The sequence below is a fragment of the Acomys russatus genome, chromosome 10 (genome assembly GCF_903995435.1).
Source record: "Acomys russatus chromosome 10, mAcoRus1.1, whole genome shotgun sequence".
NCBI classification, from domain to species: Eukaryota; Metazoa; Chordata; class Mammalia; order Rodentia; family Muridae; genus Acomys; species Acomys russatus.
The window spans coordinates 1009739-1030733 of record NC_067146.1 but is presented as its reverse complement, the minus strand read 5'-3'; the positions used below and the strand labels follow the sequence as shown (position 1 = coordinate 1030733).

Below are 20995 nucleotides of genomic sequence, written 5' to 3'. Positions count from 1 at the left end.
TCCCCCTGTATATTCTCATAGGGTATCAAGTCTCTTCTTGGCTACCTGCTGTCCTTCCTCTATTACTTTTTTAAAAAGAGCCATATTTTTAACTTGCAGGCATTTTTGGTTTAAGAGGAAGCTCTGCTACAGTTTTTTTTTTTTTTTTTTTTTTTTTCTCCTGTGAAGTGAGACGGACAGGTGCTATAACAGGCACCTGCAAATCTACATCTTCACCTTGCAACTATGACAACAGGCTGGGCTTGGGGTCGATTTTTTTTAACTTTCACAGCTTTTGCACTGCTGCCAGAAATCTCTGCATTTGCTCTGAGTTCTGTCTTCTGTGCCTCGCTCACGGCTTCTGCAGCAATCTGGGAGAATTCAGATGTAGCTGAGTTCAGCCTGTCACCAGCATGCCATCACAACGTTTCAAGTGTAGGACCTAAAACTTAGGCTAGATTTATTATTTTTAAATCTAAGAGCTTCACACACTTCAAATACACTCTAGTGAAATATACAAAGTAGTGGATTTAAGATATTTCTTCTAGATGGTTACCTACTTTGACCGTTTATTGAATAATTCATTTTCCCTACTGATCGTACATAGCGCTTTTACTGTAGCTATATAATCTGCTTTACAGATATAATTGGGCTCCTTTTTAAAAATATTTTTTAATTGTTCACTTTACATCCTGACCGTAGCACCCTCCCTCATCTCCTCCCAACCCCACCCTTCCTCCCTCATACCCTTTTCCTCCTTCCCCTAGTCCTCAGAAAGGGGAGCTCTCCTCCCCTAACACCTGACCTCAGCCTACCAAGTCTCATCTAGACTACCTGTATCTTTTTTCTCTGTGGCCTGACAAGGCTGCCCTGTCAGGGAGAAGGGATGAACATGTGGGCACCTGAGTCCATGTCAGAAATTGTCCCTACTCCCTATATTAGGGTACCCACAAGGAAACTGTGTTGCCTATAGTCTACATTTGAGCAAAGGGTTTAGGTCCTCACTATGCATGATCATTGGTTCTTGCATCAGTCTCTGCAGTGCCTCCCTACTCTGTCTGGATTTGTTGGCTCCATAGGTCCCTTTGTGGAGCTCTTGACCGCTTCATGGTCTTCTATCCCCCAACTCTTCAATAAGACTCCCTGAACTCCACCCAGAAGTTTGACTGTGTGTCTCAGCATCTGCTTGGATCTCCTGATGGGTGGAGTCTTTCAGAGGACCTCTGTGGTAGAGGGAGATCCAAGCTCAAAGCTGCTCGGGTGTGCCACAGGCCTCTTAGGGATGTCAGCTAATGTGAGTTGTAGCTTGCTCCAACTCACTTTGCTTATTAGTTCTCTGTGTCCCAGATGGACTGGGCTGATAGATAGAGTGCTGAGAAAGTTCCAAGCCCAAAGCTTCTTGGGTGTCCCACTTGGGCTCCTTTTTATTAATAACGCTAGCACCATAGCATTGTTGTAGGTCTGATTGGTTTTTATTTGTTTCTTTGTGTTTGTTTTTTCAGAGAGGGGGAGGTTGCTTATTTGTTTGTTTTATTTTGCTTTGTGACCCTGAAAGTAGAAGCCAGTACTCCCCCACCAGGCCACATTGCAGCCCATCTTTCAGAAAAAAAAGAGTTCTTTTTTATTTTTCTAAATTACAACTTAATCAGTTCGTATGTTAAAAACCCCTATTAACATTATTAACTGCTTGCATGACTTTGGTGGGTAGGTTAAGAGACTCTTCTGTTCTGTAGCTCACTTTCCGTTGCTGCAGTCATCTGCCCTCTTAAAGGACACTGTCAGTGACGCTTCCTCATGGAGCCTTCCCCGACAAAGTGCACTCCTACTATTATTTTGCTGCTGTCATATTTTCTAGCTGTATTTTTTGTTTATTTAAAAGCATTTAATTCTGCATGTAAATTTGGTGCTAGGTTACTTCACTAATTTATTTTCCTGGCCTTGCTCTCTTTCTTCCTTTCTTCCCTTGAGTTTTCCAGATATACATATTGTTTGAAAGCAGGGATAGTACCAGCTTCTGTTTTCCAGTGTCCTACATGTGCATCTGTTCTCTCATGTCTAACTTGCCATAGTTTTAACTAATTCTCTTAAGGGAAGAGTATATAAATTTATGCTGAAGCTCTGTCATTTTAGAAGACACATAACCTGAGATGATTTATTACAGATTGATCTGTCCTCTCTCTGGGAACGTAGACAAATTGCTGCGCTCTGGGGAGAAAATCTGAGAAACATGACTTAGATGGATAATCAAAGCCTTGCATGAACTCCTAGAGAGCAGAAGTCTCTTCCTAGTCAACTGCCTGCTGCTTAGGGTGCAAAGGCTGATTTCAAAGCCTTTGCTGACCTCTTGGGGGAACATCTGAAGCCAGGTAAAAGCTGGTAGATTTCTGTTTTACTCTTTCAATGTACATAATGCAAAGAAGCCCTGAAGATTCCTGGATTGCATATCTTAAATACCTTCCTGACAAACTGATGGATTCTGGGTAAGGACATTGTTTTTGGTACATATCAGACATGAGCGATGCAGGTTCCAAGGGATGGTTCCAAACCCACTATTACAGATGACCCTGGCTAAAATCAGTGGAACACAAAGCAAAAAGACATGACTATGAGAAAGGAACTTATAGGAAGGTGGGAGTGTCATAGTGAAAGTAGATAACAAGTAGTTGGATGTGAGAGTAATCAAAATGCATTATATATGAAAATGTCAAAAAAAAAAAAAACCCAAAAACAAAACAGAAAAAAAAATGTCAGAGAACAAATTTAATCAGTATACAAATAGTTTGGAAAAGCAAAGCAAAAAGTATCAAAAAAACTCTTGATGCCATAGAAATTATCTTTAAAATTCACATTGATCTTTACCTCTGCCCTTTTTTCACTCTTTTCACTCACACACCAAGCATTCTTTTCCTTCTACATTTGGTTCTGTATCTACAACTGTGGTCCCCAGTTGGCCTTATGTCTAAATTCCAAACTCTCATAGTCCTTGAAAGTAGAACCTCTGGGAAGTAACCTCCTTCTGTGCTGGAGCAGTGCGAAAGGAAAATAGAATCCTGCTGGCCAAGAAAATGAGCGGCATGAAGAACAGTAGCTACACTTCAGGAAAGTCGGCAGAGAAGGAAAGATAAGATTGGATGGTGAGGCCAAAGCTCTGCAAAGATAAAAAGGGGGCATTCATTTGCTCAGTCACTGTTTAGACTGTGCAGCGGTCATGCAAATGCACCTGTTGTATCAGATATTGCCTCTGACGATAAGGAGTGGAAATGAGTAGCAGTACCAGCTGCTGTGTTCTGAACTCCTTCACCTCCTCGCATTGAGCCTTGCTTCCCACCAGCTGCTCCTAGGTGATTGCTGTGGGTGGCAGAGACAGTTGAAGAGAGTGACAGAGACTCTAGAACAACTCGATGGCTTCGATGAGTTTGGTAGGATCTCCCTACAGTCTCATACTCTTTCACGGCACTTTCCTCCTTCCGGTTCACAACACTCCCACTTGCCTAGGGATTGGAAGGGCCTTCCTGCTTCTGCACTCTAGGCTCCCTTTTACTTCTCTTGCCACATCTCCCTAGGAAATCTATCAGACATTAGTGTCTGCTTCTTGGAAAATCTATCCTGGCTCATCGTGGAACTGACTTGAGTGAATTTGCAGGATACAAATGATGGTGGGCAAAGAGAGATTCATCTCTCTGGTAATGGTCCCTCAAAAATACCTTAGCGTTCTGTTTGTTAGCCACAGGTCCTGTTGCTTGGTAACATCTTCTTCTTTTTTTTTTTTTTTTTTTTTTCCTCTTAATGGAACCCTTGGCTCTGTCTGAACTCTGAACCTCACACTGAGCTCTCAATTTAAAGGCATCAAAGCTTTCTGAGGTTGCCTCCAGGCTGGTTTCTGCTGCTGAAACATTGCTCACTTTGTGGACACCACAATAGCATAGTAACATCAACATTTTTTTTTTCATTGTTATAACACCACTAAGGTCATAGCTCAGGAAACAGATATTTGTACTAATCAGTGCTGAAGGAAAAGTTCCAGAGACAATACTGTAAGATAACATGACAGTCTACTGAACTTCATTTCCCCATTCATCCAGGCCAAAGGGCTGAGAATTGTGTTTACTGGAGAGAGGAAATTCACAGGAGTTGAATTGTATCTCTCCTTTGCCTACTTGTTCTAGCATGGAAAGGCATCTCCACAAGGATCCCATACAGATCAGTTCTCTGTTCTCTTTTATTCTGCAGGACAACACTGGTGGCCCCAGAAGAACAACATAAAGAGAGTCCAAGGAAATAATGACACATATCCTCAATTTGAGAAAGGAGGGGGCTCTTGCTTCCTCCCAGGGATGATGAGGAGCTTTCTCTCTGATGACACAGAAACAAGGATGATGTAAATACCATGGAAAGTGTGACTCATCTTGAAGAGTCTTCATCCAAGTGCTCCACCCTGCTCACTGGGCATGGGATGATCAGTCTATAAAATGCTTGCCTTACAAACATTAGGACCAGGCTTTGATCACCAAAACTCACATGAAAAGGTGGATGTGGTAGCACCTGCATTTAATCCCAGCACTAGAAAGGCAGATGCCTGATGCTGACCCCTGGCCTACACACACACACACACACACACACACACACACACACACACACACACACACACACACCCTACCAAAATAAGGAGATTCCAGTGTTGCAAATATTTCATTTAGGCAACTAGTGGGAGTTGAAGGTAATCACAAAATTGTCCAAAATGTAGATGCACTTCTATGCGCCTTTGCTGTGAGAATATCACCACTTGAATGTGTGTCCCACAAATACATCATCAACTAGTGAAACAACAGTCAGTTACAGGTAAGTAAAAAGTCTTCAGCTCTTTCCTCACCACCTCCTTTTCCCTGACACGATGTCATAAGACTCAGGATATGGTGGAGCATTACAATATAATAACGAGGGATAAAATAACAGGATACTCCTGCTGTTCACCTCCAGTCTCCACATTGATGGGCACTACTGGCTAAGTAAATCATAGTCTTTGAATTAAATGCAATACAGACAGAATAAAACTTAAATGCTATACAAGGGAAGACAAGGGATTTCGATGAAGCATGTTGAGGGCAACAGTTGAAGAAAACTCTTCTATTTTTAATTTCATCATGTTTAGCTCACTTAATAAATTAGCTACAAATCAACTTATTAGTTTGCTTTAAGTTTCCTATAAGAAAATGTAGGCTAAGATAGATCCATCTAACAAAATCATTGGGCCTTTTAAGAAAACCTTCTGTATTGTCATGTCAATCTTTTATTTTTTTAATTAAAAAATTATGTGTGGGTATGTTTTGCCTGTATGTATGTCTGTGCGCCATACACATGCCTGGCACTTACAGTGGCCAGAAGAAGGTGTCAGATCTCCTGAAACTGGAGAGACATACAGTTGTTAAGAACCATCAGGTAGATGGTCCTCTGCAAGAGCAACAAGTGTTCTTAACTGATGAGTCTGCAATGCCAATTTTCTTTAGAGACAAGTATTTCCCAGAGGTTGGAGTATCTCCAATTTGATCATCACAAATTTGTATAGCTCCACAGATCTCTATACACAATGAATTAGGAAATGAAAAGTCTCTCTCTCCTTAAATCAGGAAGTAGAGTCCCTTGTCTTTCAATCTCAAGAAGATCTCATATGAGTTATTCATTTTGAACTGGTCAACATTGTGAGTATGCAAGAGTTACCGTTAACTATTATAATTATTTTTTAACTAGGTGACTGCAACAACTTAACGGTTGCTTGGCAACTAAAGAATCCTACCCACTTGTTCAGGATGAAACTAAACTAACTCTCTGGTAGACAAAGGGAAAAACAGAATAACATGAATTTTACAGCTTAGATGGTTTTAAGAGCAGAGAGGAAATAAATTGCATCTTGTCTAGCTTGAATTGGAGCTGCCCAATTTAAGAACAAGTACTAATTAGCTGACAGGAAAGCTCAGCTGTGACTTGGCTAAAAATGGGACCTCTTGCAAATGTACTTAAAACAGTGTGATGGAGCTGATTCAGTTTGCATGTGGGAACTGCACACATACTCACAAAACAACACACGGAAAGAGTTTGGGCATATTTATAAAAACAGAAAGTGCATCTTGCTGAGAATATGGCCATCTAAATTCCCTATGATATCACCAAAGATGGAATCTGGGCTGGAGAGTTGAACTGAGGCCCTATGGGTGCAGCGTCTCTAGCTGAATTAGCTTTAGTGGCTACAAGTCAGTCTAACGACCAAGAAACAGATCTTGGAGTAGGAAAGGTATCTTTAATAAAAAGGAAGGGAATGGCAATGGGCTCTGAATACTTTTGAAACTTTGCCATGATGTTTGGGGGAGTGTAATGACCTGGGGAGGAAACTGAAGCAATCATTTTAAAGCCTTGCATTAGCGGTGACTCCATGCCTTTCAAGGAACCGAATGGTGAATTTACATGGCCTATTTTAAAAACCATTCTGATTTGAATTTAAAACTTTTTGTCTCAGTAAGCATAGTAGTTTTGATTTTAATGCTTAATTTAATTCACCCCATACTGTAACTTTCAGAGAAATGAAAAAAAAATTATAAATCTTAAAAAACACTGGAGATGCAGTCAATTTTATTTATTTGTTTGTCAGGGCCTCCAGATACATCTCTGAGTGACTCGAACTCATCCTCCTCCTGCCTCGGCCTCCCAAGTGACTGGATTGTAAGTGTGAGGCCTTGTGATGACATTTCTTGATGATATACTATGGAGATTTATGCAACCCGTGAAGGACAGATACAGCTTCAAGGAAAGAGGGCTCCGTGGGGCTAGGAGACAGTAGAGTGGTTGCTCTCCATTTGCTCTTGCACTTCTTTGCAGCCATTTGAAAGTATTCATAATTCAACAGCAACATATGAAGTCATCTTTGAAAGAAATCGTTAAACACACGTGAATCAAAGAAAAGCCATCTCACATCGTGAACAGAGTGGTACCAGGAGACATCTACCTGAATTTCAACCCCATCGTGGCCCCTTAGGTCAGAAGTGGGCTCGGACATGGAGTACATCCTAGTTTCATTATACTTGCCATGTGACAGAATATAAATGAGCTGCATCACATTGATTCTAAGTCCCTCTCCGATACAAAAAATATGGACACCCATATCTGTGATATAAAATGACATAGTATTTGCATGAAGCATATGCCTGTCTTCCTTCCTATGTACATTTTTATTTCCCTGTGTACTCTAAATCATCTCTGGTTGGCTTTTAATATGTTCTATGAGAGAAGTGCTATATAAATTGCTGTTATACAATAGTTCTCATGGAATAGTGAGAGAAAGTCTTCATCGTTTCAGAGCTTTGGGGAGGGGATCTCTGCTTTGGTGGTTGGCTGACCCACATGTGCGGACCCCATGGCTTTGGAGCACTGGTAGTGGTTAACTGAAATGGTCATGGTAAAGACCATATGGTAGACCTGCGTGCTTTTGGCTGCATGGAGAATGATTATGCTGCCAGAATAACCCATGATCACCTTCAGCCACTTGTGCTTCTTCAGACTGCAGCTCAACACAGCGTTTTTAAATTAGTCACATCTCCTGATTCATATAAACAACTGTTAATATTCCCAAGAAGTGACGCATGTAGCTATAAAGATGGCTCAGATGTGAATTTGACTACCAAAACTCACATAGTAGGAAAAAAAAAATCAAGCCCTGAAAGTGTCCTCTGGCCTCCATATGTATGTCATGGCCTCCTCACCCACTCCCACACAAATCAATCACTCAATCGATAAATTAATTATATGTAAAAGGAGGAAAAAAAGAAATTATAGCTATGTTCACAGTTTTTGATGTTCAAATTGCTTCAGAAATTTCTCCTACATTTTAATTTTCAAAATTTGTTCTCCAAATGTTCTTTTTTCTTTATTTTCCTTTTCTCTTCTAGCATTGAAAATGCACATTTGCTCTTTTGTTTTTCCTTTTTTTTTTTTTTTTTTTTTTCTCTTCCAATCTGACTGTCTCCCAGAAAGCTTCCAAGTGCTTACTTAGCCTTAGGGTTCAGGTATCTTGCATGCATTACTAACACTGGCCACGAGGTGGAGGTGGTGACACACCTCTCTGAAGGCAGGGTTCTGTTTAAATTGGCACTGTGCCCTTGGAGATTCTGGCTCTTTAGAAGATGGACAGTAATTATTTATTACAGTTAACTAATTTAGAAACATGAGGTAAGTGTATTCATGTCATAAATTACCTCCAGCAAAAGTGTTTGCATATCACCTCCAGCCACTGTAATTGGCAACAGACAAAGAAACAGCATGTTTGCTCTCGGCATATTCTAGCTTAACAGGCCTCTTGCCTCTCTACCATTCTGTGCTATGTCCAGGTGTGCCCTACATATTAACACAGGTGTAACATTCACACTGTTGTGTACACTGTGAGGGTCCTTAGAAACTGGACAACAATCTGGGTTGATATTGAAGAAGAGAGCAAGGCTGGCTGCAAACAACAGAATGTGACAACTGTCAAAATCCTTCAGGGAGGGTTTCCTGTCCCAGTGGCCATGAATCCAGAGGTGCCCCTAACATACGCAGTCTTTACAACAGAGCTACAGGTTACATTCTTCATTTATTGAAAAATTTGATAGTGCAAAATTGCAAAAGCAATAACGTGTTTAAAGAGTGGGTGTTTTGTCTGTCAGGGAATAGACTACATACATTTAAACACAGAATAGATTAGTTAGTCAGCAGGTGACCTTGCTTGGTGTGCACATGAATTTGTCAGCATCTTGCACTAGTAATGATTAGGAGGCACCAATGTGTGGTTTGGTGTTCGCCAGACTTGAATTAAATTTAACTCATGTCTCAGTGTTTCTTACTCCTAGGCCCCCATTTCTCATCTGTAAAGTGGAGATCATATTTTTTTTTTCTTAGCAAAGTCTTTGTGGGTACTAGAAATGATGCCGACAGTGCATAATCACAACACATTAAGCTCACTTTGATGCAGCTTTGCCACATTTGTGCAGTTCCGGGCACTCCTATTTTCCTGTCCCTCACTGGAGTTTGTTTTCACGAGCTCTCCCTGTCTCACCATCCCTCACCCCAGTCTTCACTAGCTCACACAGGGAATTCACCATTCATATCGCCAACTCTCCTTCAGTTATGCTCTAAAGGGAGCCATTCATTCTAATACAGAGTGCTACCAATCCTTGGTTTTATGATGAGACTCTGAAGCTTTTATAACATCAGAAACCACCTCAAACAAAAGTCTTTGTATATTATGTGGTCACTGTACCTGGACGCATCCAAAGACATAAGAGGGTTGCTTGAAGGCAGATTCTAGTTGGACAATTCAGGCTCAGCCCGTTTGTCTCGTCTCTATTCGCCATCATGTTCACAACACTCTGCATATTCACATGCCTCCATAACATTCACAGCATCCTGAGGCCACCAAGAACATCTTATAATCTACTGCACTTCCAGGCTTAGCCAAGACAGACTCAAAGTTATGGAGAACACATCTTATTCACCCACAACTGAGCAAGATCTTCTAAGACAAAACTGACTTTATACTAAACTGATGAATATTTATAGGCTACTTTTTTCTTAACAAATATATTTTATTATGAACTTATTAATCGAGCATATGTCACTTATAACCCGATTAACCTAAATGACAGGAAAAGGAGATTAAAGAATACAATAACAATGGTATATTTACCTATCGTGGAAATGCAAACTAGTACAACTGTGGAAAGCTATCTGGCGCTTTCTTAGAAAAATGGGAATAGGGCTTCCTCAAGACCCAGCCATCCCACTCCTTGGAATATACCCAGAAAATGCCCTATCACACAACAGGGACATATGCTCAACCATGTTCATAGCTGCTTTATACATAATAGCCAGAACATGGAAACAGCCTAAGTGTCCCTCAGTAGAAGAATGGACTAAGAAACTGTGGTATATTTACACGATGGAATACTACTCAGCTATTAAAAACAAGAAATTCCTGAAATTTGTGGACAAATGGATTGATCTAGAAATTATTGTAATGAGTGAGTTCACCCAGAAGCAAAAAGAGACAAATGATATATACTCACTTATATCAAAACACTAGTCCAAGGGATACGTACCATGAAAAACTTTACTTACCAAGAAAGTGGGTCAGAGGAGAGGACATCCTATTGAGACTTTATGTGAGAGTAGCATGGAAGAATAAGGAAATAGTAGGACCCACAGGGTCCTGGAAACCTACAAGAAGAACTTTATGACAGGCAGATCTGGGTCCTGGGGTCCTCCTCAAACTAAGGCACCAGCCAAGGAGAATATAGGCAGTAAGCTTCGAACCCCTACCAAGACCTAGCCGACGATCATGATATTCTCCACCGTCGAGTGGAGAGTAAGATCTGACTCTCACACGAACTCTGGTGCCCCTTTTCTGACCATGTCCCCTGGATGGGGAGGCCTGGCGGCACTCAGAGGAAGGATAGCAAGTTACCAAGAAGAGACTCGATATTCTAAGAGCATATAGAGGGGGAAGAGGTCTCCCTCAATCACAGACATAGGGGAGGGGATAAGGGGGGAAGTGGGATGGAGGCAAGAATGGGAGGAAACAGGGGAAGGGCTAACAATTGAGATGTAATATGAATAAAATAATAAAATTTAAAAAAAATAAAGAATACAATAACAAAACTGTAAGGGTATCAGTTCCAAGGAACAATTCTCCTGGCGTAATCAGCAGTATTTCTTCTGCTGGAATCTGGAGCAACTAGAACCCAGAACCTCAGCAGGATCTGGAGCCCCGAAGCCTCTAGTAGTTCTCTCTAGGAGCATCCTGAAGTAGAGCAATGAACAGCCAAAACTATCCCAAGTCTCCAAAGGCCCCGCCTCCAGTTTGGGGATCATTTATGTATCTCCTCCCAGAGTGCATTCACTGGTCTTTTCAGCTGGCAACAATCAAGCTCCTGCACACACGAGGTAGTTTGCCTTCTAGCGAATTAACCTCACCTGTTCTCATAAGACCGTTCTGATCCCACACTTGGGATCATAATAAAAACAGATTTATCTCTCCTTAAACTATTTCATACACAAAGATCTGCGTGTTTGCAGAAGCACATACCATGGAATCAAAAACAAATGGCCAGCACAGACTATTATGGTATTTATCAGTTGTTCACTTCCCAGAAGCATCAGAGAGCACTGAATATGCATTGCCAATCTGGAAGAGCTCAATACTAAAAAACTTAAATGTATTTCCTAATAGAGCAGATTGCATCATAAGGTTGAGAAGCCATAAATTAAAATACTGTAAATCAGACTATTTTCAATGGGAGACAGAATGCATTTTCTGCCCATCAAGCCATCTTCTCTCTCCTTCTGTAGGTTTCATGGCCTTAAGTTGACTTAACACCTAATTATTATTCAGTTTCTCTCCATTATTCCCACCTCTCTAGTCCCCTGCACATGTAAACACATGGCATGTTAAACAAAAGGAAGGAATTAAAATATAATCCATATACACATCAAGAGATGGGCCAATGTATGTCACTAGATGCTGTCAACCCTTTTCACTTGTGATTACTCTCTGAAAGTCTAATATAACTTCTATCAAACAGTTCATTGATAGAAGAACACTAAAGAACACTAAAACTCAGTGATGTAGATCCCAGTGGCTTACAATTTCTCCCTTGCCCTCTTGCAAACAGGCTATCTAATCACTACTGTCAACGTCTTTGTTTTGCAAGAAATACCTAAGACTGGGTAATCTGTAAGTGAGGATTTATTTAGCTTTACTTAGCTCATGGTTTTAGGAGCTGACAGGGCACAAAGAATATGATAAAATAATGTCCAGCCACCTTCTGGAATGGCCTTCTTCTTGCCTTGTGCTGTGACAATATATTACAGTGGCACAGAGCAAATGTGCTCACTCAGGTCTCACTGGTCTTATAAAAGCATAGAAGATTCACAGTATCCAACCCTAAAGTCATCATCTATTCCCATCTGCCTCCTGTTTTAATTCCATTTCCAATGTTATGCTAAAACACCCCGACCAAAGGCAACATGATGGAGCAAAGGTTTCCTTAGCTCACAGTTTCAGGTGATGGTCCATCAAGGCAGAGAATTGAGGCAGCATCACATGATCACATCAGCAGTCCAGAGCCAGGAGAGGATGAGTGCCTGCACTCTCACTTGCACAGCTCACAATGTTTCTTGTTACACACCTCAGGGCCTACCTTGAGTGTTCCATGAAATGCTCGAACCCACATTCAGGGTGAATCTTCCCCCCTCAATTAACACAATTAACAAAACCCTCTCATGTCATGCCCACACATAGCCAATCTGATCAAGGATTGAGACACTCTTGCCAGGCGATTCTGAACTGTGGTAATCTGACAATTTAAATTGATCATCAGGTCTTTTAAGGGCCTGAGTAAATTCCGTCACTGGAATTAAGCTTATGTAACAGAACCTTCCAAGGCAATGATTCTGGGGACACCTGTGAAGTATATCACTCTCTTCTTCTTTAACATGGCTTGAACCTCGTGATTCCCACTTATAAGCAGAACTCAGCACACTAAGAGTGACAGTGACTATCCGGGTTGGTCAGACAGTTGTCTTGCTCTGAATCCATGTCCAGCACACTGCTTCTGTGATGCCTTTGTAGCTCCCCAAGAGGCAGCCTTTCTTGTTCTGACTTTGTGGTCCTATTCCTAGATAAATCAGCAAGTCACTGTTTGTCACCATTCATCTCTGCTTTCTCTGTTATCTATATTTCAACAATACTTCTATGTCCATTAAAATTCTTACCAGAATTTGACCATCTTTTCTGATTTTTTTTTTAATTTTTTATTAACTTATTCTTGTTACATCTCAGTGATTATCCCATCCCTTGTATCCTCCCATTCTTCCCTCCCTCCCATTTTCCCCTTATTCCCCTCCCCTATGACTGTTCCTGAGGGGGACTTCCTCCCTCTGTATATGCTCATAGGGTATCAAGTCTCTAATACAGGCAGTAAACTTTAAACCCCTACCCAGATCTAGCCAATGGACAGAACATTATCCACAGTTGAGTGGAGAGTGCGGTATGACTTTCACACATACTCTGGTGCCTCCTGTTTGACCATGTCTCCTGGAGGGAGAGACCTGGTGGCACTCAGAAGAAGGATAGCAGGTTACCAAGAAGAGACTTGATATCTTTTCCAGTTTCTAATGTTCTACAAGCATTGTAACCAATTTTCCGTATCATCATACACTTTCATATTATTATAAATGATTTCTTTCTCTACTCTACTTCTCCTCCCCCTCCTCCTCCTCCTTCTCCTCCTCCTCCCCCTCCTCCTCCTCCTTCTCCTCCTCCTCCCCCTCCTCCTCCTCCTTGGTTTATTTTTATTTTGTTTTATGTTGAGGGTTTTATCTGCTTGTTTGAGTTTACTTTTGTTTGGAGGTGAGGGTGAACCATAATGTAGTTCCATATATTGGACCCAAATTCTGTTGAACTATGTGGATTAGGACAATAAATGTAGAAAGAATGCATGAATCATCTCAGATGGTTATTCCATATTTGATATTCACCAATGACATCGCATGCACATGTTTTTTTTTTTTTTGACTGTTACACTTTTTTTCATTTCTTCAGACTCTAAAGAAAAAGACTCATAGAGATTGTATATCTGATATTCAGTCACATGAGGTAGGGATGGCAGAATAGAGTCAGAATCTAAGCTGGCTATAAATTTCCTGTTTTTCACTAACCAAGGTAAAAATGAGATTTGGAGCAACTCAAACAAACAAACAAAACTAGGCCACTGGAAAAGCTGTTCTTCCTTACGCACAGCTCCTCTAACCATGCTTATTTCTAGGAAAAACAGGACAGGACAGTATCTCACTCATAAGGAAGAGAAGAATAAACAAACATGGTTGAAGACTTTTGCCTTTTGGAATAAGGCTCCTTAGGGGGAATTCCTGATTATATCGTTCCAAATGTCCTCATGGCTTGTTTAATAGCAGCTGAATAAAATGTTGGCTTAAGACCAGAAATGCACTCTAGATTAACCCTGAAGGAGGCATGCCCTAGTTGAAAGTAAGCACAGAAACACTCAGGAGCCCACATTTTCTGCCTGCCGGTGCTTGATTTCATTCCAATTATCAAGTCACACATCACCAATCCCAGAAGCTGTCTTTTATCTCTTGGCTCCCAGATACATTAAATGTCCTTGCTCAATAATCCTGGAGGTGTCCATACACAACCCTTTGAGAACCTCAACACAATGTTCTGTTAACTGACATCTTCCTCTCCCTCTCTGGGATGAACTCTTTAATGAACAAATAAATCTGGATTCCATTCCTGAACTGTCAGAATATAGCATAGTACCTGATAGCATCTCTGCCCAGTGTGTGTGTGTGTGTGTGTGTGTGTGTGTGTATGTGTGTGTATGTGTGTGTGTGTACATGTATGTGAAAAACGGAGAGAGACAAAGAGACCCAAGGAAGAGATAGAGAGCATTTGGAGAGCTATTTGGAGAGGAACAGAATAAAGAAAGAAGGATGCAGTAAAGAAAGCAGAAAATGGAGATGATCCAATCAAAGCAGTGTGAGATGGGGCTAGATGAGGACGCCACCAATCTGTGTCTTTTCTACTAAGGAGTCTGCTGATAGTGCTTTCGTGTTACAGCCATGGAAACATCAGATTATCCCTATTTTTAGAGCTAGCTTTAATCATCAACTTGAAGAAAAAACACTCTAGAATCACCTGTGAATAGAGGCTGAATGAGAGATTGTCTACAATGCTTTGGTTTGTGGATACGAGATTGTCTTTTATTTTTTCTGAGACAGGTTTTCTTTGTGTAGGGTTAGCTATCCTGGACTTGCTTTTGTAGACCAGAATGACCTTTGAACTCACAGACCTTTGCTTCCTCAAGTGCTAGGATTACAGGCATGTTCCACAGCATATGGCTGGGAATTGTCTAATTAAGTTAATTGATATGACAAGACTAGATCACTGTGGGTGACACCATCCCCTTGTACAAGAGTGGAGAAATCTAGTAGAGCACAAACAAGTAAGAGAATATATATACACATTTCTCTTTGCTGTAGATGATGGATGTGCCACCTATCTGAAATTTCTACCTTGATTTCACAACAAGGATGGCCTGTAATCAGCAGTAAGATGAAATAAACTTTTTTCACCTATAAGTTTTTGTATGGTTTGGTTTTTTTGTTTTGTTTTGTTTTGCTGTTGTTGTTGTTTTTTTGTTTTGCTTTGGTCACAGCAATAGAAATAAAACTAGAACAGTTTTTTTTTTACAAGTGTGGCTGACTATAAAGAAGGCTGATGGCCATTTGGGGGAAAAAAATGAACATATTTTTACTGCATACCGTCTCATTGTGTTGTGTCACAGAATCCTTCTTTCCATTTGGCTATTACAGCCTGCCTTTGCTGTTGATAAACAGTGGACTTGAGTGCTAGCCCAAATCTTGGGCCTGCAGGAAGGATCATGACTTTTCTGTTAGAGTAACTGCCTTCAGCCTTCTCCTTCACGTTCTTGAGTAGGTATTCTAAGAGATGCTGCTATGAGCATCTTACCCATATATATCATGTTCTATAATCCATCTTTAAAATGTATTGTTCACATTACTTCTCTGATATTTCAACCATTCTCCCTTGTAAGATCGGTGAGTATATTAATTATCTAACAGTTAATTCATCTGTCCTCTGCTGCTGTGGCCAGATGAATGTCCTTCTACTAGAAAGCCAGCACTGAAACAGTGGCACCTAAAAAGCCATCCCAAAGTAATATCCTCTCTAATAAAACTTGTGAAAATGACCTTGTCTGATATAATGTCCTGAAGACCTCTGAGTACAGGATCAGCTGGTAGAATTTTCTGTCTAATGTAGGAGATCAATTACAGCATTTTCATTTCTAAGCCATATAATCTCTCCTTCCACAGTTTTCCAGCTACATTTGGCAGGTCTCTTACTTAATGAAAGTTATTGCTTCTTTGAAAACTTTTATGGGTCAGCAAATGGCATATACTAGACTCATGTCTCTAGACCACTGACTAAAGTGTTAAATTCTGCATGATGGAGGAATGCCTCTAAATCTACACTTTCCCTTGCTCAGCTTCATGTTCCAAGCACTCCACTGATGTCCCATTCTGTGAATACTGCCCCCAGCCACACTTTCTCTGGTGCATGCCAGGCCAGACTTTCTGTAGCTTTGATGAATAAAGTCTTCATTTTTTTGTAACCTCATCTTTCAAGTTTATGTTGATAGTCAAATCTATAGTTATCCTTTTAGAAGAAGATGAGATAGAATCAGATTATGAGCAAGCAAACATTGTCTTCTAATATATGAGATGGCTGTAGATGAGTACTCCCCTAACAGTCTGATGCCTATATCTTCCCTAGTGAGGAGTTCATTGATGGCGCTTTTGTTCTACTGTTTCATAAATATCCAATTATGCCATTAGAGATAGCTTTAAGTGTCAACATGAGACAACCTAGAATCACTTGGAAAAAAATTACTTGAGCTTTGCTTATTCCTGAAGTAGCAGAAGGGAAAAGGGACTATATATTCCAACAGGGGTCAGGTCATTGATTCAAGTCAAATACATTGGTTTGAATGATAATGACACATTTAAGGCCCATATATTTAAATGCTTGGTTCCAAGTTCACTGAACTGTTTGTGAAGGTCAGGACATGTGGTCTTGTTGGATGAGGTGTATCATTAGAAGTAATCTCTGAGGTTTCAAAAGCCCATGCCACCCTCAGTTAGTTCTCTCTCTCTCTCTCTCTCTCTCTCTCTCTCTCTCTCTCTCTCTCTCTCTCTCTCTCTCTCTCTCTCTCTCTCTCTCACTCTCTCTCTCTGTCACACACACACACATACACACACATTGATCTCACTCTCTCACTCTCTGTCTCTCAATCTCTCTCTCTCTCATCTCTTGATCTTCCTCTCTCTGCCTTGTGCTTGTGGATTGAGATGTGAACTCTCATCTAGTGATTCAAGGTCATGCTTGCCTACTTCCTAACATGTTCCACACCATAAGGGCCATGGGCTCATGACAGCAAAACAAAAGGTACTTAGCACACCACAGAGTATTGGTATTCAAAGCTCTCAATCGCATCATCACAGATATCTTCATACAAAGATGAAAGGGTAAATGATCTCACCACCCTCAGATGGATTGATACTTGTCACTTCAAATATAATACTTTGCATTAGAATTCAGTGTTTATAATCAAATAATCCATAAATCTTAGTCAGGAGAATGAGGATGAGCTTTACACTGAGTTTCAAGCCACCCTGAGCTACAGTGTGTGTGAAAACAATGTCACAAATGAGAAGAGAAAACAAGCGACTCAAGTCCTGTAGGTTGCCTCGGCCTTCTCTCTCTTGCCACGTGAGTCCTCCTGCATGCACTCTTTGCCACATGAGTCCTCCTGCATGCACTCTTTTTGTTTTCATGGCACTTATCACACTATCCCCATAAATGAAGCAAAATAAAAATATGTTCTGTCCTACTTTTTGCACTTCATAATGGGGAGAAAACTGAACTTCCCATCTTTATAAAGTACCTAACTGAGTATTTTCTATAGCAACAGAAAATGCAATAAAATACTCTCTAACTCTGATACATAGCTGAAAATAAACTGAAGCTATTACTTTATTCCCCAATAATGTTACTTAGACGGATCTACCAAGATAGAGAGTCCTTACTACTCTTGTGTCCTTGATTTTCTGAAATACCAGCCCGCAAAGGGGAAAAATCTTAATGGCTTTATGGCCTAATCATTACAAGGTCTGTCAGTAACTCCAAAGAGGCATGCTCATTGACATCTGATCAGAAAATATGCATCTACCTCCAGATTGCCTGTCCTGTTTGGGGTCCATTTCTCATAACAGCTTACTTGGACAGAGTTTTCTAGAAATAGAAATGGAGTCCTATATGCCTGCGGAAGTGATTTGCTGTGCATGTTCTCTTCGGTAAAGGAAGAGAAGAAGCAGGACTGCACAGGAGAAGGAAGCTAACCAAGGCTACTGTTTTAGCTAGTGACTGGTAGACTGAGAGATTAACCATACAGAGACACTGAAAAGTACTATTTGACAGATTTGGTCTTCTGTTGAAACGAATCACATGACTTTGTGCCTTTATGCCAACCACTTGTCCTGGACAGAGGAAGAGCAAAATATAAGTTTCTATCATGAAGTGGCTACTGCCAGCCAAGAAATTTCCCAGAAGAAGGTAAGACTGTAGGTAGATAGAGTGTGAAGTGCTAAGAAAAAAGAAAATACAAGACCTCCCTGGGGGACAGAGGTAGATGAGGAAAGCAGAACTGAGCTCCCAGATATGGTGACTTCTTGTTCCCAGATGACACTGTAAGAACTGGGGAAAGACACATGGGAAAGCATCTAAACAGGACTAATGGGGAGTGAAGGGAGCCAGAGGCCCCATAATGACCCAAGCCAAAATCTGGTTAATGAACTTCCAGCTTTGGCTTCTCCCATCCCAACTGGAAGAAGCTATTACATTTCTACCTTCTGAGGCTTGACTGCCTAAGTCTTTGTGCCAGGGAATGAGCTCAGTGAACCCTCATATGACCACTAGCACACCAGTTATACTATAAAAAGTAAAATTAAAATGAATCCTAAATTCATCAAAATTATTTTCAACATATGGGCCAAAGAGAGGCAATCCCAGACAAATGAGAGGGTTGGTAATGACAGACGAAATATACAGGAAATGCAAAGGAAGTTCTTCAATCTGAAGAGAAGGTTCAGTGAGTGAATTCTTGCCTAGCAATGAGTGCCTACGTTCATTTATTAGCATACACACACACACGCACACACAAACACACACACACACTACTTTAGAGACAACATGAATTACTAGCTGCCATCTCTTCTTCCTTCTAAATTTTTTCCTCTATCATTATATGAAATCTCACAACTACTTCCCCCAAGCCTAAACTTTTGAATTGCCTCTCATTTTTAAAATTCTGCATGAAGAGAAGTCATGTGGGAGGGGTTGGGGACTATTGGAATTTGCAGTTAGAAATTTAAATTGGGATAAATTTGAACAGAAATAGCAGTTTTCAGCAGCAATAACACACAACACACTATTCTTAGAATATATAATTTTATTTTTATTTGTTTGTGTTTTTTATACCTGAACCAAAGAGGGGAAGCTTATGCAATACTCTGAGGTTTAGGAGAAGGAGTATTCCATATTCTTATTCCCAAATATCTTGGATACTACCAAGAATTTCCAGTGGAAATGTTTGCCATGTACCCCATCACCATTCTAGATTGTTCTGTGAAAATATACAAACAATGCCACAGTCAGAGTTATGTACCAATTGAATAATGACATTTATAATATAATCTACAAATAGAAGGGGAATCCAAGGATTTTCAAATGTAGGTTGACATCTTGTCACATATGCACATAGATACAGAAGATGTCTCAAAACTGAGAATAAAAGTGAACACGCTATACTCTGTCGAGGGCCCTTCTCACACTCCATCTTTCTTACCATTTCTTCTTTCCTCTAGGAAATACATCTTCATTGTATTGGTCTAATTGGAGCCTTAGGAGACTGTGTTTCCTTGCTCTAGTTCCTCCAGTGCCTTCAAGAATATTCATCTTTGCACTCAACAATGGAAAGTAGAAGACACAAAGCCTGTAAGGTTCTAGTCAGCAGAAAGAGAGATTCATTTGTTGTACCTTGGGAAGGGACTTGGAATAGCTCTTCCATGACATGATTGAAATTGTGTGCAGGATGCAGACTTTACTGCAACTTTAATGGAATAAGAGAAGTTGAGATTTGTATAGGATATTCCACCTAGGAGTAACCAAGGGAAAAGCTAATCCCTGAGGAGCAGACAGCAACGCTTCACTCCATCTCTAAGGGCCTCTTTGACTTTATCATTCCGAAGAGTGAAGATGAAGGGGTTCAGGAAAGGAGTTACCACAGAAACCAGCAGAGATGCCACCCTGTTGTACTCAGCCGCCTGTGTTTGCTTGGGTTTCACATACAGGAACAGGCAGGTGCCATAGCCAATTACAACAAACGTGAAGTGGGAGGCGCAGGTGGAGAAGGCTTTCTGCCGGCCCGAGGCTGAGGGGATCTTGAGGATGGTGGAGATGATATAGGTGTAGGAGACAACTGTGGGGATCAAGGATCCAACAATAATGAAGACAGCCATTAAGAAAAGAATGAACTCGGTGAGAGAGGTGTCATTACAAGATAATTTGAGCAACTGACCCCGGTCACAGTAAAAATGATCCAACAGATTTGATTTGCAGAAAGTAAACTGGAATGTGGCATAGACTGGCCAGATTTCAGAAAGAAAACCAAACACCCAGGAGACAGTCACCACCCAGATACAAGTGTGGCCATTCATGATAATGCTGTACCGCAAAGGGTTGCAGATAGCCACATAGCGGTCCACAGCCATCGCTCCAAGCACTGCAAACTCAGTGGTTCCCAGAGAAAGGTAAAGGAAGAGTTGGACAACACATCCAGTCAGAGATATTGTCTGGTTTCCAGGGATCAGCAGGCCCCAAAGCATCAAGGGAACAATTGTGGTTGTTACCAGGATCTCCAGGAGAGAGAGTTGGCTGAGGAAGTAATACATGGGTGACTGTAGTCTCTTATCAATACAGATGATTGTGATGATGATCATGTTTCCCAGCAGTGTCACTGCATAGGAGAAAAAGAATACCACAAAAAAAACATAGTGCAGTTTTTGTGATCCAGGGAAGCCTAGAAGGCAGAATTCAGTGGCGCTAGAGAGATTGTCCATCCTTTATTTTGACTTTTGCTTCCCAGTTTTTGATCTGATCAAACTGATACTTCTGGTCATAAGACAGTTCTTCTTTGTCCTAGGTTAACTGTACAGAAGACATAAAGACATTCCAGAGAAAAATCAATGTATAGAAATTTGCATGCCAGATCTCCACAGCACCACACAGAGCCATGCAAAGGCCAATAGAAAAAAATTCAGTGCCTAGGCCAAGTGTTTT

General features: G+C 40.8%; 2 protein-coding genes across 2 annotated transcripts; both read right to left on the bottom strand.

Moving 5' to 3' along the window:
* Positions 1-212: 212 nt before the first annotated feature.
* Positions 213-399, bottom strand: LOC127194818 (ATP synthase subunit epsilon, mitochondrial-like). Its single transcript, XM_051152392.1, is given in 2 exon segments — positions 213-362; positions 364-399. Coding segments are annotated over 2 exon segments (186 nt in total).
* A 19434-nt stretch (positions 400-19833) lies between these two features.
* On the bottom strand, positions 19834-20775 carry LOC127194209 (olfactory receptor 9A4-like). The gene has a single exon (XM_051151532.1). The coding sequence runs from the start codon at positions 20773-20775 to the stop codon at positions 19834-19836; it is 942 nt and encodes a 313-aa protein (XP_051007489.1).
* Positions 20776-20995: the final 220 nt, after the last annotated feature.

Bases quoted from the DNA above. Each gene is read 5' to 3' on its own strand.
- LOC127194209 (XM_051151532.1), bottom strand. From the start codon at position 20,775: ATGGACAATCTCTCTAGCGCCACTGAATTCTGCCTTCTAGGCTTCCCT.